We start from the raw sequence: 22,573 nt of genomic DNA, 5'->3' as shown, positions 1-22,573 counted from the left end.
GGAGCCCCCCTGATAACCCAGGCTATAAAGGGGACCGGTGCCTGCCTGGCCTCAGTCCGCTCAGACTGGACCCCGTGCAGAGATCCGGAGAGAGATGAAGCCCCGTGTGCTGCTGCCGCTGCTGAGCGCCCTGCTGCTGTGTGAGGGGGCGCGCGGAGAGGCTCAGGCCCCTCTGCAGCCGGGCTCCTGCGAAGACCCGGCCGTCCTGGCTGCAGCCGGACTGGCCCTGGGCAAAATAAACGCCGACCGCCGGGAAGGCTACGTTTACAGCCTGAACCGCGTCCACGACGTCCAGCAGAGGCAGGAGGTGAGTTCGGCCCGCGACTCGCTTTGGCTCGGCTCTGCAGAAGGTGTGGATTTCTTTCCCACTCTGACCAGTGCCGGATTCCCTCTTAGGCTCTGTCGGCAGGCCTACAGACTTTTTTAGGGCCCACGAAGGAAGGAAACATTAGCGACTAACGAGAAACGAGCTGAAACAACAGGCTCGCGATCGACCGGAGGTGCTCCAGATCAATAATCCTGCGCTCCCCAGCAGCTGTTCTAGAGACTAGAAGGATCCAAGTGACGGTGGCTCGACTCACTCCGTCAATCGACGTAATTCAATTGGCGTTCACCCCTCTTTTGGCACATTCCGAAGAGAAACTGCCTGGGGCCTACAGACACCACAGTCTGGCCCTGACTCTGGCTCTGGGGGCGTCAGCGCCAACGCAGAGTGGGGTTGATGTGAAGGCATCAGGGCCTCGAGGGGGAGATGAAGGCCCCAGGAAAGCAGGCCTCTCCTCTTGCGGACGTAACCAAGCCCTTTTCTTGCCAACAGGAGGACACAGGGGTTGTCTACCTGCTGACTCTGGACGTGCTGGATACTTCCTGCCACGTGCTCAGCAAGAGAGACTGGAAGTCTTGTGAGGTCAAAGAGATGCACGTTACCCCAGTAAGCTCCAGACGACTGCAAAAGCTCCACTGTAGTCAGGACTGGTCCTTTTTTTTTAAATCAAATCTAAACTTACTGCTCAGCAGATGCGCTTGAAAGTAACAATACTGGCTCACCTGTGGCTAAAGCAAGCCAGACCTTATATTTGTATATCGTTTGTTGAAAGCTTGTTCGTGAAGAAATGTTAACAAGTGTGGAGTAGAGTGTGCACCCAGTTGAATTCACTACTTTTAATGATTTGTAATAGAAACTCAGTATCTTTGAAGTGTTTTTTTTGTTGCTAAACTTAATGATCTAAAATCTTATTTTTATTATTTATATTTAGAGTTTACTACAGTCTTCTACGCTTGCCCAGAAGTGCAAAAGGCCCTGATAGAGCAACTGCAGTTCTCCAATATGACACACAGCTCTGTAATGTAAATGTGTGTTTTTATTGAACCAGAACACAATGGCTGAAAAAGTGTCATTGCAACAATCAGTCACACATTTTCACCTTTAAATGCTGTATCGCATTGTCTCTGCCTCCTTAGAAAATACTTCAAGCACAAAACTGTAAATGGGCGTCATTGGCGCTCTTATCGGAGAGCGTGCGAATTGCGTACCCAATCTGGGACAATTCTCGCAGAAAGCTGGAGTGTAAACAGCTCTCCGTTTCTTCCCACAGTCCTACGGGAAATGTGAGGCCTCGATATACATAAACAAAGTTCGCCGGATCGTCGATCTGCGCTACTACAACTGCACTCTCCGGCCAGGTGCGTCTTACCTCATTCTCTGCAGGCGTACCTCTGGGTCAGACCCGTCGGGTTGTTAAGGTTTCCCTGCCGGGCGTTGATTGCTGTGTCATATTTTATCTTGCCATCTCGATTTTCAGTATCCGCCTCCAGGGTCGTCAGCGTTTGTCCCGACTGCCCAACGTTAGTGGGGCTCGACGATCCTGCTGTGTTACTGGCTGTAGAGAATTCCCTGGCCAAGTACAACAACGGCAGCGGACAAACAAAGTACTTCGCCCTCCGCAACGTCACAAATGCGCGCTCGACGGTGAGCTGCATTCTCCCAGACTCGATGAGACTGGAGATCTTAGTCTTAGTCTCTGCGTGATTGTAATGAAAGGTCTTGTATTGTTGTCACGTGTTCTGTGAGTGCATCAGACAAAACAGGGGGCAGACATTTCCACAGCTCAACACATAACTCGTGAGACTGACCCCCTTCAATGAAAAGGTTATTAAAGACTCTGTATTTAAACACATTGTGAAAGTTTCAGCGGTTATTTTTTGCAGTGGTTCCAGGTGTTCCGCTACAGTGTGGAGTACATCATCCAGGAGACAGAGTGCACCAAGGACAACACTGACGTGGATCTTTCCAAATGCAAACTGATGGACTGTGAGTTTGCTGTGAGTAACAACCAAGGCTCCTTGAGTCCAGCTCTCGCCGTAGATCAAAATACGTTAATTGTCATTAATAATACAAATACTCAGAATCCCCCCATCAGAGTTTCAGGGCAGAGCTTCCATGGTTTGTCGAGAAATGTGGGACAAACTTCCATCTCGTCCCTGGCTCGAATAATTCCCTGCTCTTAATCCTCAGCAAAACCACAAGAACGGTTGGAACAGTTCTGGAAGTTTATGTATATGTCCCACATTTCTCAACAAACCATGGAAACTGCCCTGAAACTGGCAGACCGGTGACTCTGGGGCTCAGGATCTGTGTCTGTGACTGGAAGGTTGCTGGTTCAAATCCTGCAGCTGGCAGAGGAATCCTACTCCATTGGGCCCCTGAGCAAGGCCCTTAATCCCAACTGCTCCAGGGGCGCCGTATAAATGGCTGACCCTGTGCTCTGACCCCCAGCTTCTCTCCCTGTCTGTGTGTCTCATGGAGAGCAAGCTGGGGTCTGTGAATAGACGAATTCCTAATGCAAGAAATTGTATAGGGGCCAATAAAGCAACATTATCATTATTATTATTCATGGAAATTAATTAGTGCTTTGTGTTTAATCCACTGGATTTTGTTAATGAAACAAAGTCCTATCAGCTGTGTGAGAAAGAGTGAAAATGTTTTTCTTTCAAAAATACAGCACACAGGTTTTTGCAAGGGAAGCTATTACAAACCCTTTCCCCCACTGCTCACCGGTGACAATCACATCACTGCCACCTGTGAAATCTTTGAACCAGAGGTAAGAAACTCTCACACTCACTATGTCTAGAAGAAACCGTGAAACAGACATACAGCGCTGAGAAAAGCGCAAGACATCAAGCTGTTTCTCATGTATATAGAACCACTATATCTGGCTTGTAGAATTTGCTGATTACTTCTAATTAAAATTAGTGAAACATTTCTAGGTTATACTGCTTTAACAGAAACCGTTTAAAGAAAACAAAACCTTTTACAAAAACATTACATGTTAATGTAAAAGCAGAGGCACCACCTCCTAGTGACTAGAACGGCTGCTTCACAGCTTTGGGGTCCTGGGATTGATTTCAGACTATGACACCTTCTCTGTGGAGTCTGCATGTTCTTCCCATTTCCATTTCCCAGTTCCACTGTGTCCTCCTACCTTGGACTGTCCCTGCGTGTGTCCCATATGGGGTGGGGTTCCCACCCTGTGCCCTGTGCTTCTAGGAAGGGCTCTGGTTTAAACTGATTCTAAACAGGATTAAGCATCTTTCTAGTAATGGATGAGTGAAGTTAAAAGAAATATATAATCTTGTCCTTTTCAGCACATGATCAAAAATGTTTATTTTTTTAACTCAAGATTGTTTGGGAAGTCCTAATAATTTTCTCGATCTAATTATCTAATTATGAAGGAATTGACAAATTCCAGCAGGTGGATTTCTTCAGAATGTATAGTGAAACACAAACAACAGGGAAACCTTTAAATGTGAGGAGGCACTACTGTACCCTGAGGGTTGTGGGGGTCTGGAACAAGCTGCCCAGCCATGCTGTTGAAGCCAAATCCCATGCTTTTTTTCGAGAAATGGCTGCATAAGATTCTTTAATCAATTATCCATGAACCACATGGACTAGGCGGACCCATTGGCCTCCTCTCGTTTGGAACATTTTCTCAAGGTCATATCCAACTGGGCACACAGGGAGAACTGTTGGTGCAAAGGGGGTTTCAGACACCAAAAACTCACAGTTAGCCTGAAGGCCCGTGCGCGTGGCAGATTTGAATCGGTAATGAAAAACACTCACACCATCGCTTAATGACTGGTTTGATTGTCCACTAATGTGTGTGCGTGTGTTTGTTGCGTGTGCGTGTGTGTTGCTTGTGTGTGCATGTGCATTGCGTGTGCGTTGGGCGTCTGCGTGTGTGTTGCTTGTGTGTGCATGTGCGTTGGGCGTCTGCATGTGTGTTGCTTGTGTGTGCATGTGTATTGCGTGTGCGTTGGGCGTCTGCGTGTGTGTTGCTTGTGTGTGCATGTGCGTTGGGTGTCTGTGTGTGTGTGTTGCTTGTGTTTTGCATGTGCGCATGTGCCTTGCACGTATGTGCGTGTGCGTTGCTCAGGCCTCGCGGAAGGAGGAGCAGCGGCACAAGGAAGCAGCGCCGCAGGGACACGGGGTTCACAGCCACGCCCCTGGGGAGCAGCACGAGAGCCACGAGCAGCACCTGCACGAGCACCAGCACCTGCACGCCCACGAGCACCACCATCACAACGCCAGCGACACGGGCACCCAGCCGCACCCGGGACCGCTGGGCACCGTGCAGGAGCTGCCCCCGGACGAGAGCCAGCCCAGAGTCTTCCACCTGCTCGCGGACCACCACACCGCCGCCAACCAGTGTCCGGGAAAAAAGAAGCACGTGTTTGTGTGAAACGTCCCTGCATGCTTTCTTACACAACGCCGTCACACGGCGACTTTTCTAAACGAGCATGAAGTGACTTTGCCCCTGTTGAGGTGCACAAGACTGTGTCAGAAATCAGGCGCAGTACGAAACTACGCAAGGAAATCATTTTAATAGCGCAAAACTATTTCCAGTATTATCTCCAAGGGATTGAGTGAAAGGGTAGACCTGAAAGACCAATGTATTTCTTTGAAAAGCTGCTACCTTGTTTTTTAAACAATGTGATTAATTTCCTTGTTTTGAAACAGATGATAAACCTCTGAACAGACTGGTCTCTATCTGGCTCTCCAGATCTTGGTTTAATAAAGCATTTCGCACTGGTATCCGAGTCAAGAGTAGTGAATGGCACGCTAGCAGGGCATCTTCTGAAATTTTCTTTAAGAACAACAATAATAACATAAAATTAATGTAGTATGCAGCCCCACCTGGACGATGCGCCAGTCTGCTCCCCACACACCAGCTCTCAGTGGGGAGGAGAGCAGAGTGATGGAGCCCGTTCAGAGAGGAGGATTATTATGACAATGACTACAGGCCGGTAGCACTGACATCTGTTGTGATGAAATGCTTTGAGAGGATTATGGTATCCATGCTGTGCTCAGAGGTGAACACTGTACTGGATCCATATCAGTTTGCATATAAACACCGGTGGGGCACCGATGATGCAATCAACAGCATTATGCATCTTGTTCTTAAACACCTAAAGGACCCCAATGCCTATGCTCGGATGCTGTTTGTGGACTTAATACGCTGCAGCCCAATCTATTGATAAGCAAGTTGAAGCAAATGTCCGTTAACCATAACATTATAAGATGGTACCATTCATTTGTAACAAATCGTACACAGTATGTCAGGGTCAACAAAACTCTTTCCGAGTCACGATCTATTAGCACAGGTGCTCCTCAGGGCTGTGTGAGCTCTCCAGTTCTGTTCACACTTTATACAAGCGATTGTACAAGCAGTAGTCAAAGCAACTTCATTTTCACATTCTCAGATGATACAGCTGTTCTTGGCTTAATGCATAGAGGTAGCAGCTCAACTATAGATGTCAGAAATCCAAAGGTTTGTGCAATGGTGTGACAACAATAGCCTAATTCTGAATGTTAAAAAAACAAAAGAAATAGTTTTTGATCCCAGAGCAGTTGGTGATCACTTACGTGTAGTAATCCACAATGAACTTATCACTCAGGTTGATCCATATAAGTACTTAGGTGGACACATAGACAGTAACCTTTGCTGGTCTACTCATGTTGAGAGTGTTTGCTCCAAAGTTCAGCAGCGCTTATATTTCTTGCGAAGACTAAGAGTGTTCGGGGTTCGACAGGAAGTAATGCTACTCTTTTACCGTGCTGTAATCAAGAGCATTATCAGATATCAGTTCCACCAGAAAGGCTTGATTTGTGATTTGTGACAGAGAAGTGATTGAAATAATTACTGATAAAAAAAGAGACCCAAACTTTCCTCGACCATTTACATGGTGCTCCCTTCCACGAAATGACCAGACCTGAAGACTGTCAGACGAGAACAAGCTCAGCTCTCAACACCCCTTCTCACTCGGGAACACGTGAACGCTGCGGCAGAGGGGCGGGTTTATCGTAGATAGCCAATAGGGGAGCACGTTATTTCACGACGTGGGCGTGCCTTTCAACTGACAGCCCCACACACCAATGAAAAGTGCAGACAAAGTCGCAGCCGAATTCCTGTCTTGTATGAGCCAATGAGAGGGAGGTTGGGCGGGGCTTCCTCTCATTTTTGACATCTTGGTAAACAGGGGTCCGCTTTTGCGGGTTGGTCGTCACGAGTTCTTAATTTTATGTGTTCCTGCCGGCATATTACACGCGCAATCACCGAGTGTTTTGGGAAAAGGGCGTTTTGGGGAGCGGGGGCAGCGGAACTCAGCGGCGGTCTCCGGCAGAAGCAGCGGCGCCGCTATCCGACCTGAGGCGGCCCAGCATGTGACAGGGATCATCCAGCTGACCCCAGGCGGGTGTACCCCCAGCTCCTGCGACCTCGCCCCCCTCCCCAGCAAAAAAGAAAAAAGAAAAGTAGGGAAAGGCTGTTGCAGAGAAAATGGTGCACGTCTACAACTGCCACCCGTTCGCGTCCCAGCAAATCGTCCCCACGGAGCAGGAGCCGGGGCTGGTTTGCTGCGGCGGGGACGCGCTGTTCGTGGTGTCCGGCGGCGGGTGCAAGATCGAGGCGTTTCGGGTGCGGGAGGAGGGCTGCACGCTGATCTGCAGGTTCTCCGCCATGGGGAAGGTGCAGACCATCGCCTACTGCGAGACAGGTAGGGGCGGGGTCACTGGTCAGTTGTGCGCTTTCTGGAGTCAGCTGAGGCAAGTTTAATGTTGTTTTATCGGGGGGACGGGGAGGCAGGACGCTTACTGACTGAAAACGGCTTACAGATCGTCCCTATATAAATAACCGCTTTGGTCGACAGCGAAGTTACTGAAGAGAGAACAAGCTGCTAGTTTTGCGCTTGTTCTCTCTTCGCGTGAGCGCGACGCTGTTAAACACGGGCGATACATTTCCTCGTGTCGGTCAGAGTGTCTGAGCTGCTGTGTCGTGTGCATCATCCAGGTGGGGCCGGAGGGGAGTCCCCATTACCTGTAAAGTGGAGAGTCCAGAAAACCACTATATAAGTGTGAGGCAGTATTATTATTATTATTAGGAACTAGTAATAGGTTTATTCCCTGCTGAAAAGAGAAGACAGAAAACACAACGTTTCGGCCGTGGAGCCTCCTTCAGGTGTGACCCTTCTTCAGCCTTCTTCACACACCTGAAGAAGGCTCCACGGCCGAAACGTTGTGTTTTCTGTCTTCTCTTTTCAGCAGGGGATAAACCTATTAGTTGCTCCTTTGCAGCCACCCAGCAGTATTGTTGTTGGTCTTTAAAGCGATCAGGCAGTGCTCCCTGTGATGCGTTTTCAAAATCTCAGCAGCCTGTCTTGTCTGCTCGCCCCCCAGGGGACTACCTCGTCACCATCGAGGAGAAGAACCAGGCCACCTACCTGCGGGCGTACACCAACTGGCGCTACCAGGCGGCCGAGAAGACGCGGGTCGGGGTGCGGCTGCTGGGCCACTTCCTGCGGGGCCCCTCCGTCCGGGCGGCCCCCAGGGAGCAGATGGAGATCATCGAGATCCCGCTGCGGGAGCCCCCGGCCTGCGTGGCGTGCTGTGGGGCCACGGGCAGCCTGCTGGTGGGCTGCGCCGACGGCGCGGTGGTCTTCAGCCTGCGCAGGCAGGTGCTGGGCGAGCAGCGCGCCGTGCTGGACTTCGAGCGCGTCCTGGTCCTGCACACGCCGGGCTGGACCGCCTCCCGGGCCGCACTCTGCGGGGAGCACGTGGCGCTGCAGCGGGACCTGGACGTGCTGGTGGTCAGGCTGCGGCGGCTCGGGCCCCGCCCCGCGGACGGGCCCCGCCCGGACCGCGCCCTGGTGCCTGCGGATATAGTCGTGGCGTCCGCCGAGGGAGGCGGGGCAGGTGGGCTGGCAGTGCGATGTGAATTCTAACCCGAGTGCGGTGCCCCCAGCTAGAACATCTCTTTTAAATAGCATCTTTCACGTGCTTCTGCTCCCAGAATGCCACCTGTGGCTTGTCCATTCTCTGAAATGTCCACATTCCCAGAATTCTCCCTGTCTTAGGTTTGGCCGCTCTCTTGACATTTCCCCTGTGCCACTCACTGTGTGTTACTACCTGACCCCACAACGGCAATCAGCTTTAGCCCTGTTAGCCAGTGGGAAGTGTGGCACTGTGAGTGCTGCTTGCAGTGTCTGGCTTTGCACCTGCTCTGTAAACCCGAAATATTGAGGAGGTCCCGTGTTGTCGCCTAGATTCGGGGGGAGAAGGTGGCCCCGCAGGGGGATCTCTCCCGGATCCGGAGGACTTCTACTTGTGTCCGAGAAACCAGGAGCTGCTGGGAGAGGAGGCGCGCGAGTGCGGGGTGTCGGTCACCCTGGAGAGCACCAGCCTGGAGCAGGAGTCCTGGGCCGAGCTGGGGGTGACCTACGTGCTCTACAGGTGCGTCCCCACCGCCCGCCCCATCTGTGGAAACAGCCCGAGACACGAGACAGTGTACAGTTTCAGATGCGCTGCGCAAGAAATATGAACTCCTTCCGTTAGAAGGTGTGCCCCCGCGGCTGTCGTCTGTCGGGCTTTGGTCTGGCCTCAGCCGTTCAGAGTGCAGGTTTGAGAACCTGAGCAGAGCTGTGTCGGGCGGAAGATTTGCGATATCCTTGCTAGAGGAAACCTGCGGTTCCTTTCCGGAACAAGGGTCGTGCGCTGAGCTGACAGGGTAAGAGCTGGCCCAGCATGTCTTATACAGTGCCAACGCAGTGCGTCAGTGAGGAGATAAGATAAGATCACTTTATTGGCCATTTACAATTTCTTGCATTAGGAATTTGTCTTTTTGCAGACCCCAGCTTGCTCTCCATGAGATGCACAGACAGGGAGAGAGAAGCTTGGGGTCAGAGCGCAGATCCTTAGCCACAGTGCCACCGCTCTGCCAGAGAGAGTGCTCTGCACCATTCTCACTACCAGAGAGAGTGCTCTGCACCATTCTCACTACCAGAGAGAGTGCTCTGCACCATTCTCACTACCAGAGAGAGTGCTCTGCACCATTCTCACTACCAGAGAGAGTGCTCTGCACCATACTCACTACCAGAGAGAGTGCTCTGCATCATACTCACTACCAGAGAGAGTGCTCTGCACCATTCTCCCTACCAGAGAGAGTGCTCTGCACCATACTCACTACAAGAGAGTGCTCTGCATCATTCTCACTACCAGAGAGAGTGCTCTGCACCATTCTCCCTACCAGAGAGAGTGCTCTGCACCATACTCACTACAAGAGAGAGTGCTCTGCACCATACTCACTCCCAGAGAGAGTGCTCTGCACCATTCTCACTCCCAGAGAGAGTGCTCTCCACCATTCTCACTCCCAGAGAGAGTGCTCTCCACCATTCTCACTCCCAAAGAGAGTGCTCTGCACCATTCTCACTCCCAGAGAGAGTGCTCTGCACCATTCTCACTCCCAGAGAGAGAGCTGGTAGTTAACGCAGGGCGTGTTGAAAGCAGGAACTGGCACAAATGCTGCGCTGTGGTGCCTCCTGACTGTGACCTGGAGAGGTCGTGTAATGTCGCAGTGGTTCAGCTGTGTTGACGGAAGTAAACCCTGAAGACGGTGTTTGAAGCTCGGAATGCAACGCTGTGTTCAAGCAAAGTCAGGTTTTTATGTTCTGAGAGATGTCAGGGTAGCGACTTCACCTTCTGTTGTTGCTTTTTTCTTGGACCAGGCGCTTTGCTCCTGATTTCAGTGAAGGCTGCAGCGTCGAGGACACCCGTCTGCACTCCCTGCAGCTGCTCCCCATCTTCGCTGGGCCCAGTGAGTATGGAGGCGCTGACTGGGACAGCGGGAACAGGGGAGACAGCAGAGATGGGGGGACAGCAGAGACGGGGACAGTAGAAACAGGGGACACAGCGGGGACAGCAGAGACAGGGGGACAGCAGGGACAGAGGTGACAATAGGGACAAGGGAGACAGGGAAGATAGCAGGGATAGGGGAGACAGCACGGACAGGGGAGACGGGAGATAGCGGGGGCAGCAGGGACAGAGGAGACAGCAGTGACAGGGGAGATAGTGGGGACAGCAGGGACAAGGGAGATAGCAGGGACAGGTGGACAGCAGGAACAGGGGAGACAGGGGGACATGGGAGATAGCGGGGACAGCAAGGACAGGGGAGACAGCGGGGACAGGGGAGACAGGGGAGATAGCGGGGACAGTAGAGACAGGGGGACGCAGGGACAGAGGAGATAGCAGGGACAGGGGAGACAGTGTGAGGGACACTTGGTCTTTGTCGCCCAGTTCCGGCCCAGCTGGCCTTGGGTTTGACTGTGTCTAGATGGGAAATGTGGACAGCTTGGATGCTCACAGGCCAGCGTGCTTGCTCTAGCGCAGGTGGTTGTCTGGGGTCGTCAGTCAGTGCTCCTGCCTTGTGTCTCTGTCTGCAGGCGATCAGGACGTAGCTGATGGGGCGAAGCACAGAGAGCCCATCTCGGTGTTCTGTTTCTTCTCCCTGCCCAACACCGGCTACCTGTACAGCATTGAGAGCAGCGTGGAGCTGGTCTCCACCTACCTGTACCCTGAGAAAGCCCAGCAGGCTACCCTGACTGGCCTCTTCCTGCACGTCATCACCAGGTGAGGCCCCAGTACATCGGTGTCAGGCCCTGCTGGAGACTGTGACCAACACTGCTGCCCGTCTGATCTGCTCTTTGGGCATTTGGCTGTCTCTACAGCAGGGGTGCTCGTTTCCAGAAGGCTCTTTCTAAAGGGTAGGACACTAGGAGGGCAGGAGAAACTCCAGGGCTGTGGTGTTTTTTTAAGAATGTGCTGCCGCTGTGCATCGTGGGTATGAACGATAGCGCTAGAGCCCGAGCTGTTTCGTATTTATCGGCGTACAGAAGGAGACAGAACGGCCTCTCTTGTCTCCCCGCAGGAATGCGCTGATGTGCTTCAGCGTGCGCTGCAGCGCGGTGGCGGCTCGCTGCCTGGACCCCTACATTGACACGATGCTGAAGGTGCGACCCCTGCGCCCCGTCTCCTGAGCCGACGCGGAGCCGGGGGTTTGCAAGAGCGCGAGATCGGTCCGCTTTCGTGGCGACGTGGCTGCTGTCGCTTCCAACTAGTCCGTTGGGTTGTCTCACTCCAGCTCGTGTGTGTTTTTTTTTAAATGGGCATTTTCTTACTCCTTTCCATAAAGCAGGGGTTCCCAGTGGTGGTCCTGGTGAGCCCCACACCTGCTGGGTTTCATTCCCTTCCTCCTCCAGCAGATAACTGAGGCCTTACCGGATCAGCAAGGAGCTGCGTCAATTCAGCATTCGCATTTTGTTTCTAGTCACAAGCTTGGGATTTTAGTTCCCTTACAAAATATAAGAGTTAAAACTCCAGCGTGTGTAAGAGCTGATAGCAAATAGTTCACATTATTCTTATTTTTATGATAATAGGTGAGTGAAGGGTTTGATTGTGGAACCAAGGGAAAACCAGCAGGTGTGGGGGCCACCAGCACCAGGACTGAGCACCGCTCAGGTTGTGAAATCAGCACACACAGGAAATTGAACTGCGCACAAAAAATGAAATGAAAAAAAATTAAAATAAAAACAAACACGGTCGTCGATTGAAAAATGCTAGCTTGACCACATGAGACTGTCTGCGAGAGGCCCAGCCTGGCTGTGTGCGTTATTACTGCTGCTCGATCATCGATATCTCTGCTCTTGTCGTCTCGTATCTCCCTGCTCCTGCTCGCTCCACACTCAGTCCCCATGACTGGGCTCGCTGAGCCGCTGTCCCGGTCTTTTGGATCTCTATGCTTCTATGAGGATGACTATATAAATATATATATAAAAAATATAATTTCAGGTTTACAATTTTGCACACACTCAATTTAGTGCGCACCAGTTTTTGTCACTGGGGGAAAAAAATTCGCACAACTTGAAATGTTTGCGCGCTCAGGACACTAAAAATGAGAGGGAATGCGCGCCCCGCTGCTGTGGGCTCAAGCCCCTGTGCTGGTTCCCACTCCTCCTCCATCAGCGGCTTGCGCTGGTTTCCAGAAAACAGTCGGCGATTCTTGACGCGGAAAAAAAACCTATTGAAAAAGGCCTGCGATTGTGCTGATGCATCCCGAGTGGCGGAAGAGAGGAGATCCCCCATTTTCTGTTGGGGGAATTAGGTTCCTTTCGTTAAAAAAACACCCCCACTGGGTTGCCCGATGCGATTAAGCGGTCCGACACGGGCTCATCCGCCAGTGCGGTTGTGACGGGCGGCTTCGATTGCGGCTTTTTTATTGGGTGTAGTGGTGGCTCTGGGGCTCAGGATCTGTGCCTGTGGCTGAAGGGTTGCTGGTTCAAATCCTGCAGCTGGCAGAGGAATCCTACTCCATTGGGCCCCTGAGCAAGGCCCTTCACCCCAGCTGCTCCAGGGGCGCTGTATAAATGGCTGACCCTACGCTCTGACCCCCAGCATCTCTCCCTGTCTGTGTGTCTCATGGAGAGCAAGCTGGGGTAAATCTTGGAGAGCAAGACCAGGAAAAGACAGATTCCTAATGCAAGAAATTGTATAGGGGTGATAAAGTGATGTTATGTTATGATTGGCTGTCCCGGCGAAGCTCTTGCTGACCTCTCTCCCCGCAGGCCTGCCCCCCCCCCACCATGGACGTGAGCGCGCTGCGGATCCAGCTCTTCATCGGGCTGCGGGCGCTCTGCCAGGCGCGGGGCCGCGTCTTCCTGCTGACGGCGGCCGACGTGGACAGCGAGGAGGAGGAGGCGGCCAGGGCCTCGCGCAGGGCGCAGTACGTGTCCGGACTCGGGGTGCGGTGTGAGGCTCGGGGCGAAGCCGGGGCTGGAAAGACCGGCGTTCTGACACGTCTGGTCTATGTGGTTGTGTTCAGGAAGCAAGGTTCTGCTCGGACGAATTTACTCTCAGGTTCCTGGGCTGTCACCAGCCAGGTATGAAACTCCAGGCCGCAGTGGATCCAGTTTCCCCACGGCCTGCGGAGGAAGAGCAGACTGAACCCCTTCGGTCTGCATCAGCAGGGACAGAAATGCAGAGAAGCCACACATCGCTCTCTCATCGTTATGATGCAGAGATGAAAGGAAATCTGATCAGAAAGGCCCAAAACGTAGTTTTAAATAACCAGTCAGTCTCCGTGGGCTTAAAGGTAGACGCACAGCCCTGTCTTTTATCTTTGTCTTAAAAGCATGCACCCCCCCCTCTCCTCCCCAAGTGCCAAGTGTTGAGGCATTTTAACGGAGAAGTCATTTGAACATTTGTGCACATGAGAGAAAATAAAGTGACTGGAAAGAGGATATTAAAAGACTTTCTGGAACCCATTCGAAGTATCGGATACCACCCCAGGTACTGTGTTAAGCCAGCAGTAATGCCCGATTACTTTAATGCAGTTTCCAAGTAATGGTTTGTCTTGTAAAGAGCTCCCCCTGGTGGCCTGCTCAGTTTTTCTCTCAAGGGCAGTCTGCCATTGGGACAAGACTCAGTGAATCGTGACTGGGAATGAATTATTTACAGTGTTATAGTTTTGCTTTTTGAATGCATTTTTGTGTAACTTTACTGATTTGTGCACCTGCGATATAAACATTTTGTAACTTTGTTGTAGTGAATCAAAAGATCAAAAAACCCTTTCAGGGATTTTCCTAGCTGTAGGCATAGAGCCATCGTCTTCACCAGGATTAGAGAGCCTGCTGTCAAAAGCGTATTTGTAAGTTACTGCCTCACCTGGCTTTAATAGTCTGTGATTTTTGTATTTGCTTTTCTTCTGTGGGTCGGCTTTTCCAGACTAGGCTCTGTGCTGTCACTCAACTAAACCTGAGCGTCCGTCTGATTCTTTTCTCCTGCTATCTTGTGTGGACTGCGGCCTGTCAATCAAACGGCGCCAATGCTTAACAGATGTACGGTAAATTGATTTCAGTGGCTTGTTCCACAGCAGCCTGCAGGCGCCACTGTGATGCTTGCATTCCACACCAGTTGGCTCTCCTTTATTGGGGACCTAATTTTCCAGCCTTGATCATGGGGGGGGGGTGTAGAAGGTGTAGCTCAGTAGATACAAATTTAAACTAAATTCAACCGAAAAAATAAAAGCAAACCCCCAGTAATGCTCTTGATCCATCTTACAACACAGAGCAGTGTTCGCTCTTTTAAAAGAGTATCCAGGTGTGTGCTGGTTGAGAAGCACTTTTTCTGACTTTGGGCGAGCTCATGAAATCTCTTCCCTGATCAGTGGTTCGCACTAAGTGTTGCAGGATGGACTGACTGCGCAGCTCCTGGGAGAGGTTTGTTGTCACTGAGATACTAAAACAATCCCATTTTTTTCCCCAGAATCCACACTAACCTTTCTAACCATCAGGATATGTAAGATCAAATCGAATATTTCATTTTCGTGAGCCTCGGCAACCTTCCTCAGCCCTGTGCGATACTTACCGGACATTTAACAGCTGATATACTGTGTTCAACATCATTAACACTGCTGCTGGGAGACTTGGGCACATCTGTTTGGCTACCCCACTGGGTTAGATTACAAGGGAAAGCTTTTACATTTCAGGTGATTTTACTTGTCTGCTTTGCAGACAATCCTAGCTGAACAGTAACTCCCTCCAGGGCTAACAGAATGGGCAGATCTTGGATTCCACTTGGCTTCTGGATTGTGCTGAATAGTTCTTCCAAGGCATAGTCAGTTTTAGCTTTTCAGCAACCAGTTAAGAACAGCCAGTTGAACAATTAGGGTTTGTCATTTGCAACTAGTCTGTGGTTTCAGTCTATTTCTTAATGAAATAGACCTGGCCTGCTTTGTGCTTCCTGTCTCTTGTTCTCTGGAGACGCAGTGTTAGAAGGCGGTGGAAAGGGGTTGCCTCTCTGAGCCTCTGGAAGCTGGGAAATCCAGGCACTTTTACTCGAGCTAGAGACCCCCCAGCTGTGACAGGTGGAGGTCCCTTCCAGGGGTGTAGCCGTGCTGTGATCCTGACTAGGAATAAGTGCCTTTCTCTCTGCACAGAGACACTGAGTGTCATACTGCTGGAGAACAGGGGAGACGGGGCCGGTCCCGAGCTGGAGCCTGTGGAAACGGCCACAGCAGGGAAGGACACCTGGCTTGTGTCTGCGTGGCTCAGGGGCTCCCCCGGGTGGGGGGAGGAGGCGATGCAGGCAGACTGGCGTTTCTTGAGAGTGCAGCTGGGGTGGTGCTCTGCCCAGTGGGGTGGTGAAACACAGCCTGACCCCAGAGCAGGTCACTCTCTCCCCTGCTGACCGTGCTCTGTGCTTCACTGCCCTGCAGGTCAAGAAAGCTGGCAGCCCCCAGGCCGAAGGAACCGGAGGAGACCGGCCACGGCTGGAACCTGTACTTGATCAGCACTGTTCCTGCTGTGCAGCTGTACAGAGAGATGGTAGGGATACACGGCTTACTGAGCACACGAAGAGCTACACTAACAGCGCATCTCACTGCAAAGCCAGGCTTTATTATCAATCTCCCAGGATGAACAACACGGATGTGAAAAGCCTAGAAATTTGGCAAGATGCAGGGATGGGAACGGGGGTTAGGAATCTGGCTACACTTCTTGTAGTCGCAGGAGAGTTTGATCACACATTCTGAGCCAAATCTAGAAAGACTGTATAAGCTCTGGTCAAGTTAAAGGTCCAGTCTAACTTAACTGGAGTAGGCCCTGAATACTGCCACAGCCCTGCCTCACCGCATCTCCCTGGGCATAAGTGTCAGTAGGACCTCCAGGAAAGGTAAAGGTGAAAGAAGTGAATTATGGGATGCCCTACAGTGAGAATCTGGTGTGCTCTGGCCTGGGAGCGTGGCAGCCGAGCAGTGACCTGGTGTGCTCTTGTCCAGGTGGAGTACAGTAAGAAGCACGAGTCGGCCAACCTGCATTCCCAGAGCTCTCTGCACCTGCTGAGCGAGGCCCACCTGTTGCTCCGGGCGGCACTGCTGGACCCCACTGCGTCTGGGCCTGTGGACAAAGAGGAGCTGCAGGCTGCTTTCCAGGAGAGCTGCGCCCTGCTAGGAGACTGTTACAGCAGGTGGGGCACCAGCAGAGCTGTGTGCTGCTGGCAGACTCTTACAGCAGGTGGGGCACCAGCAGAGCTCTGTGTTGCTAAGAGACAGTTACAGCAGGTGGGGCGCCAGCAGAGCTCTGTGCTGCTGGGAGATGGTTACAGCAGGTGGGGATCCTTCTAGCTCTTCTGCATTTTCAGGCCTGTCCGTGTGAAGGTGTGTAGATGATGGAGAGGGGGTGGATAGTACCACACATGGATATTTGGGTTCCCCGTTCTGGGTGCCACACGAGCAAACCGAGTTAACAGTGTCTCTTGTCTTCGAGGTTTCACAAGAGGGACTATCATCTCACCCTGCCCTACTACAAGATGTCTGGCCTGTCCATGACCGAGATCATCAACAGAAACCTGGAGTTTCCACGCAGCAGCGAAAGCTTTGGAAAAGGCTTCCTGTTCTTTCTGAAGCATGCGCTCGACGAGGAGATGACGGAGGAGTTGAGCACAGTAAGCGAGAATCGCGACGGTGTGTAGTGCTACACTAAGTCAGGCATACAGGGGAAACCAGCAGTTTCACAGAACCGTCCTCGTGCATCTCTGATTTTCCCTGAGCAAATTTCAAAACTTCTGTCGCACTGTGAAACGTAGCTCAGGTGCTTTCTAAGCATCACCTGTCTGAAAAGCACAATTCAGCTGTGTCAGTGTAACAGAAGGTCTGAAAATGAGATGTAAAACCGAGGTCCTGACTCTCTGTGGTCATTAACAATCCCAGGGAGTTTTTTGACAAGAGTAGGGGTGTTACCCTGGTGTCCTGGTCAAAATTGGCCTCCTAATAATCCTCCTCTCTGAACTGGCTTCATCACTCTGCTCTCCTCCCCACTGAGAGCTGGTGTGTGGGAAGCGGACTGGCGCACTGTGGCTGCCGTCGCATCATCCAGGTGATTACCTGGATTACTAGGTCTTTCCCTCTAAAGCTCTTTGAGTGGAGTGTCAAGAAAAGAGCTATTTAAGTACAAGAAGTTATTATTTATTGTTGTTCTTCTGTACTCTGCTTAAGCAGCAACGCCCCCTTTTCTCACTGGCGCGCCAGCCTGTGCTTGTCCCTGACAGAAGGGCTGCTTCCCAATCCAAGCCTCTGCTTCCCGGCAGGAGACCGCCGACAAGGTGCTGGAGGTCCTCGGCTCAGCCGAGCCCTCCCAGCTGCCCCACGCGGTGTGCAGCCCGGCCATGAAGAACGCCAGCGCCGCCGCCGCCTTCGCCCTGCTGGACCGGCTGGAGGCGGCGGTGCCCTCCGTGGCCGTGTCCCTCTCCAAGGCAGCCGTGGCGCTGCGGATGGGCAGCCTGCAGCAGTACAAGCAGCACATGGACCGCCATGCAGAGGTAGGGGGCGGGGCGGGGGCGGGGCAGGGGCGGGCGGGCCGGGACAGGGGGAGGGGTCTCGTCAGAATGCACACAGCATGGTACCCAGCCTGTCCAAGGGTCGTCCTCCATTGGGTTCGCTTCGTCTGTCGCCCTGTAGCCAGTGTACGGGTGTACTGGGAGCGAGCCGCCAAGTTTAAACACCAGCTGAGAAAGGGCAGGTCTAGAACAGCTAGTAAGATCTACGCTGCATGGCCCTGGGAGGTGGGGGAGTACCTGGTGAAGGCCTATCTGAACACGGGGAGAACATGCAGACTCCACACAGACAGTCACCCTGAGCGGAGCTGAGCTGTAACCCAGGGCCCCAGACTCGTGAAGCAAGAGGGTTCCCAGCCCTGGTGCTGGAGGACCCCACACCTGCTGGGTTCTGTGCTGGGTTCATCCAAGCTCTTGGTTACACTACTGAACCCTTAACTGGCTTAAGAGTCAAACTAATTTTGATTAGTTTCTGCTCAAAATCTTGGAATTTTCTGTTCCTTTTCAAATGCAGTAGTTCGTTGACACTTCCCCCCAGCATGTTTAAGAGCTGAAAACCATGCAGCACCTCGTTAGGCGCAGGAGGCTTCAGTGCGGTAATGAAGCTCAGCTGGAGTGAAGGGCAGCCGGTCTGTGGCCCGGGCCCAGCGAAGCCCCGCACTGGAGTATGGCTCGTCTCCCGCTAGATGCTGCAGGTGTACGGATTCCTGGAGGAGCCGAGGCTGCTGCTGCTGCGGCGCACCGGGGGGGCCGTGGCGCCGACCGAGCTGGCGCTCTGGCTGAGGGACACGCAGGAGGGGCTGCTGGTGGCGGCCGCGGTGGCCCTGTACGAGAACGGCAAGGTGAAGCTGGAGGAGGCCGACGCGTTCTTCCAGGTGCGTTCCCCCGTCCTGCTTCCCGGCGGTGCCTGGCAGGGCTAGTGCCATTCCGGTACGGGGTGGTGATGGCAGCGTTGCGCCAGCAGGCCCCTGCACTGCTGTTCATGTGTATGGAGGCCCACCTGAGCACAGGGAGAACACGCAGACTCCACACAGATAGTCACCTTAAACTGGACTCTCACCCGGTGCCCTGGAGCCGTGAGGCTGAAGGGTTCCCAGCCCTGGTTAACAGGGCAGTGAATGTTTCTGCCGTTTCCTTCGCTTTCAGTCTTCATGTGCTTTCAGTGCCTGTTGGGGCATGCTACACACGTGTGGGAGATTGCAAACTTCTTGAGTGTATGGTGTGCTGGTGCGAGGATGGCCTACAGTAGATGTGAAGGGGTAATTGCTGTATCTATTGAACTTGAGAAATGGTCAAATGTGAGGTTGGATGTCGGATCGTCGAGGACTGGAGCAGTAAGGCTCAGGGGAGGACAGTTTCAGGTGGCTGACCGCTGGGTCCGTCTCCCCTGGTGGCCGTTAAGGAGCTGTGCAAGGAGAGCAGGGACGAGGAGAGCGGGCCGCAGCTCCTGGTGGACTTCTGGGAAGCCCTCGTGGTGGCGTCAGCCCAGGAAGCAGTGATTCAGGACCTCCTGTTCAGGCTGGCCTCGGTGTACATCGACCGCGTCGCCAGGAGGGAGAGGTGCAGCGCCAAGCCCCTGAAGACCGCCGAGGATCTGGTGAGCAGCTGCAGGGCCGCGCGCCGTTGCGTTGCGTGTGTCACGAAAAAATGAAGCCCCGTTTTATACCCCTCCTCCCCTCCCCTTTTCATTCCTGCAGATCAATTCCTGTTCCCACTACGGCTTGCTTTTCCCATGGGTGAGCATCGTCGCACCGGCCCGGTTCGACATCGCCCACGACTACCAGGAAGACCTGCAGAAGTTACAGGCGAGTCTTAAAGACTGGTGTCGCTGCGGCCTGTTTGTGCCCGGCGTGGTCTCTATCTTGTGCTTTGAGCTCCTCTCTGAAGCCTTTCCCCTCTCGTCTCCCTCCCGCGCCCCCTGCAGTCTCTGCTGTGCGGTCCCTCCCTGGGCGGCTCCTCTGTGTTGGCCCTGCTGGAGCAGCTCTCCGACGGCGAGGGCGCCGGGCTCAGCGTGCACCTGCTCTGCGCCACCAAGCTGGGCCAGCACGAGAGCTGCATCGACAAGCTCCTGGACAGCTGCCCAGAAGCCATCGTGGCCTACGCCCACCAGGAACTGCAGAGCGAGAAAACGGTTCGTACTGATCACAGCGCGCAGGGCCAGCAGGAACGTTCTCGCCCAGAGTTCTAGTACCTTACTGAGGCTGGCCGCAAACAACTGGAGTGTTATCTGGAAATAAGGAAAAGATTTGCCCTGTATCCCGTGTAGGCCGAGTGCAAGGAAGAGGGTCTGTATAATTCATTTACAGCAGTCTGGAGGCAGTAATCCTTTCACACAGGGGAAAAAAAAGAAAGTTGTGTTCTCAGTTCTGTTTGATGCACATTAATGGCTTAATTGCATTCTTCAGTTAAGTCAATTAAGTGGGGGGAAATTCACATGCTTGCTGGAGTGTTATCTTGGAAATGAGGCAAAGATACTCTCTGTATTCCCTGGAGGCTGGGTGCTGGGAAGAGGATCTGTATAATTCATTTATAGCACTGTGGAGGTGGTGGTCTTTGCACAGGGAGAAAAAAGAAAAGAAAGTTTCGTTCTGCGTTATATTTGATGCACCCAGCCACCAAATCAACTTAATTGAATCCTTCAGTTAAGTGAGTTACGTACAGTAGGAGGAATTCACATGCTTGCTAGAGCTCTGCTCAATGATGGGTGAAGGCTAACAGAGTTCACTGCAGGGTCCGTGCTGGACAGTCCTGAATCGTGCTCTCCTCTTGTAGGTGCTCTGGTGGCAGAAGCTCCTGCCCGAGCTGTGCCGAAGAAACAGGTCCTGTGGGGCTGCAGGCGCGGTGTTGCTGTCTGCGCTGAGAGGTCAGGCTGGCTCCGTTTCTGCACGAACAGGCGTGACATTTACACCTGCCCGCGGTACACTGCACAGCGCTGAACACGTGTCCCTCCGCAACAGGGGAATCTCATTTCAGCTCCTCCTTGTCTTGAACAGAGACGCTGCAGGTGGTGTCCAGGGAGCTGGGCCCACTGGATTTCCTCCAGGTGCTGCCCAGCGACGGCTCAGCGGAGTTCTTCCTGCCCTACCTGCTTGAGTGCTGCCAGAGGGGCTCGGCGGCGTGAGGCTGGCACAGTCCCTGGGCTGGAGGAGTGGGCAGACGGCACGCCATCTTTTGAATCCTCACTTGGCTTTACCTTCAGTGTTGACGTGGTGAACTCTCCGCAGACCCACTGAAAACAGGCCTCGGATTATGACTGTGAAATGTGGCTGGTTTTGAACTCCACGCTGTTACAAGCTGCAGGTTTTTTTTTTCTCCTCCTTGCTGAGTGACGTTCCAGCTTCTTCTTCAGGGCTTGAAAGCACAGTGTCCTGCACCTTTCCTTCAGTGGGTCCATACAGGCCTGTTCTGTAACTCGACATACCTGGAGTGGGCTGAACAGTTTGTATTTTAGCCACCAGAGGGCAGTGCAGGGAAGTGGCAGATGGCTTGTGGAATCTAGACAAGGTTATTTGAACAAGGTAATCCAGCCAGCTTCTTGTCTAAAGAGGCAGGAGTTACCCATAACGGATGAATGTTGATTTCCCCAGGAGCACTTAACTCATAGAAGGAATCATTAACAAATATATCTGAGAGCAGCTATGGGGGGTTTTTTTAAACCTGATGGGTGTGTTAAGGTAGGAAATCCGTGAGTCTTTATCCAGGCAGTGCAGTCCAAGAGCAGGTCAACACAACTGTTGAGAATACATGATGTGTGCATTCTGAGTACAGTCATTTACTAGATCATGAGATTTACAGTAACATGTGATAGACTTTGTACAAAGACCTTAATGTGAAGAGAAATCGTATCTGTTTTTAAAACAGAAGTCTTTCACTTAATTCCTGGAGGGTCTGCTGTAGTTTGGTTTTTATTCCATCTGAGCTTTAATTGTTAGCAGCAATTAGCAGCATAACTGTAACACTTCTAACCTGGATGCAGTTTGTTTGTTTGTTTGTTTGTTAGGTAAGTGAAAGATTTGAGTAATCACCAGTAAAAAATACTATTTATATCTTAAGTAAGAAAAAAACAGTAATGAGGTTAATTGTTTAATCGACTGCTCGTGTTGGAACAAAGACCCGGACGGGGACAGCTGGCCTTCCAGCGCTTGAGCGAGACCGCTGGTTTAAGACCTGAGTGGCCAGCACAGAAGCTGCAGCTGCAGAGCCTCCGGGGCAGGAACAGAGACCCGGCTTAGTGCTGGTGCAGCACTTTCCAGCACCTGGTTCCTCCTGAGCCACCCTGTCCTCTGCCAGCCTGTGCCCATGCCTGCTGCTCACCAGGAAGAGTGCCCACTTTAAACACGAGTGCCGATCAGCTTCTGCAGCGGCGTTACGGAGTACTTTCATAACGGAGGCCTTTCTGGGTAGGAATAAGATACTGCTCATCGTAACAGGAAAGTGCACTTCAGTAGTCCAGAAATGTTAAAAGTAATAAATTTTAATACAATGACCACAGCAACATTGGGGATTTACAGTGGGGATTTGAATCCTAAGTGTTTCTTTAGCAAGTCCTTCATGCCTTGCAGGGGACCGCGGGACTCTGCAAATCAAAAAGAGTGTTATTAATCCTCTGTGAAGCTGGCACGTACAATAATTACAGCATAAAAAAGCACAACTGGCCATTAAACACAGATTGATAATGCGATGTGATGATGTATACTGCGTATGATTTTTTTTTACATTTCAGAATCGCCAGTTTTGTTTTTTTCCATGGCCACCCCACGCTGATTGGAGCAGCCAGTTGTTTTTCTGATCTTGGCTTGCAGCTACAACCCCACAACCGCACACGGGGAGCTTAGGAAACACAGCGGAACCCTACTGCAC

The 22,573-nt window shown here is 52.2% G+C and overlaps 3 protein-coding genes across 4 annotated transcripts in view; 2 read left to right on the top strand and 1 right to left on the bottom strand.

Annotated features, from left to right (window-relative positions):
- Positions 1-44: 44 nt before the first annotated feature.
- Positions 45-5,090, top strand: fetub (fetuin B). Its single transcript, XM_088915094.1, has 7 exons — positions 45-307; positions 818-931; positions 1,596-1,683; positions 1,803-1,969; positions 2,209-2,322; positions 3,003-3,101; positions 4,434-5,090. Exons 1-7 carry the CDS (start codon positions 95-97, stop codon positions 4,737-4,739), a joined length of 1,101 nt encoding a protein of 366 aa, XP_088771220.1. The 5' UTR covers positions 45-94; the 3' UTR covers positions 4,740-5,090.
- Positions 5,091-6,509: 1,419 nt separating this feature from the next.
- On the top strand, positions 6,510-22,394 carry hps3 (HPS3 biogenesis of lysosomal organelles complex 2 subunit 1). Of its 2 annotated transcripts, XM_088915090.1 has the most exons (18): positions 6,510-7,053; positions 7,733-8,248; positions 8,599-8,785; positions 10,057-10,145; positions 10,771-10,957; positions 11,256-11,337; positions 12,949-13,106; positions 13,929-14,030; positions 15,600-15,708; positions 16,161-16,348; positions 16,648-16,825; positions 17,468-17,698; positions 18,400-18,588; positions 19,116-19,310; positions 19,411-19,518; positions 19,638-19,844; positions 20,486-20,576; positions 20,707-21,585. In XM_088915090.1, the coding sequence occupies exons 1-18, from the start codon at positions 6,837-6,839 to the stop codon at positions 20,832-20,834; spliced, it is 3,162 nt and encodes a 1,053-aa protein (XP_088771216.1). In that variant the 5' UTR covers positions 6,510-6,836; the 3' UTR covers positions 20,835-21,585. The 2 variants fall into 2 exon arrangements, with proteins under 2 accessions (XP_088771216.1, XP_088771215.1); XM_088915089.1 differs by lacking the exon at positions 13,929-14,030 and having other exon boundaries at positions 20,707-22,394.
- cp (ceruloplasmin) overlaps positions 22,170-22,573 on the bottom strand; it is a 13,364-nt gene continuing 12,960 nt past the window's right edge. Inside the window, exon 19 of the mRNA XM_088915088.1 lies at positions 22,170-22,289. Coding sequence (XP_088771214.1) covers positions 22,219-22,289 — 71 coding nt within the window. The 3' untranslated portion in view covers positions 22,170-22,218. The remainder of the gene's footprint in view (positions 22,290-22,573) is intronic.

This window comes from Atractosteus spatula, chromosome 4 (assembly GCF_055471065.1).
Source record: "Atractosteus spatula isolate fAtrSpa1 chromosome 4, fAtrSpa1.hap1, whole genome shotgun sequence".
NCBI lineage: Eukaryota > Metazoa > Chordata > Actinopteri > Semionotiformes > Lepisosteidae > Atractosteus > Atractosteus spatula.
Note: the sequence above shows the minus strand (reverse complement) of the source record. Positions and strands in the feature narration are given on the sequence as shown.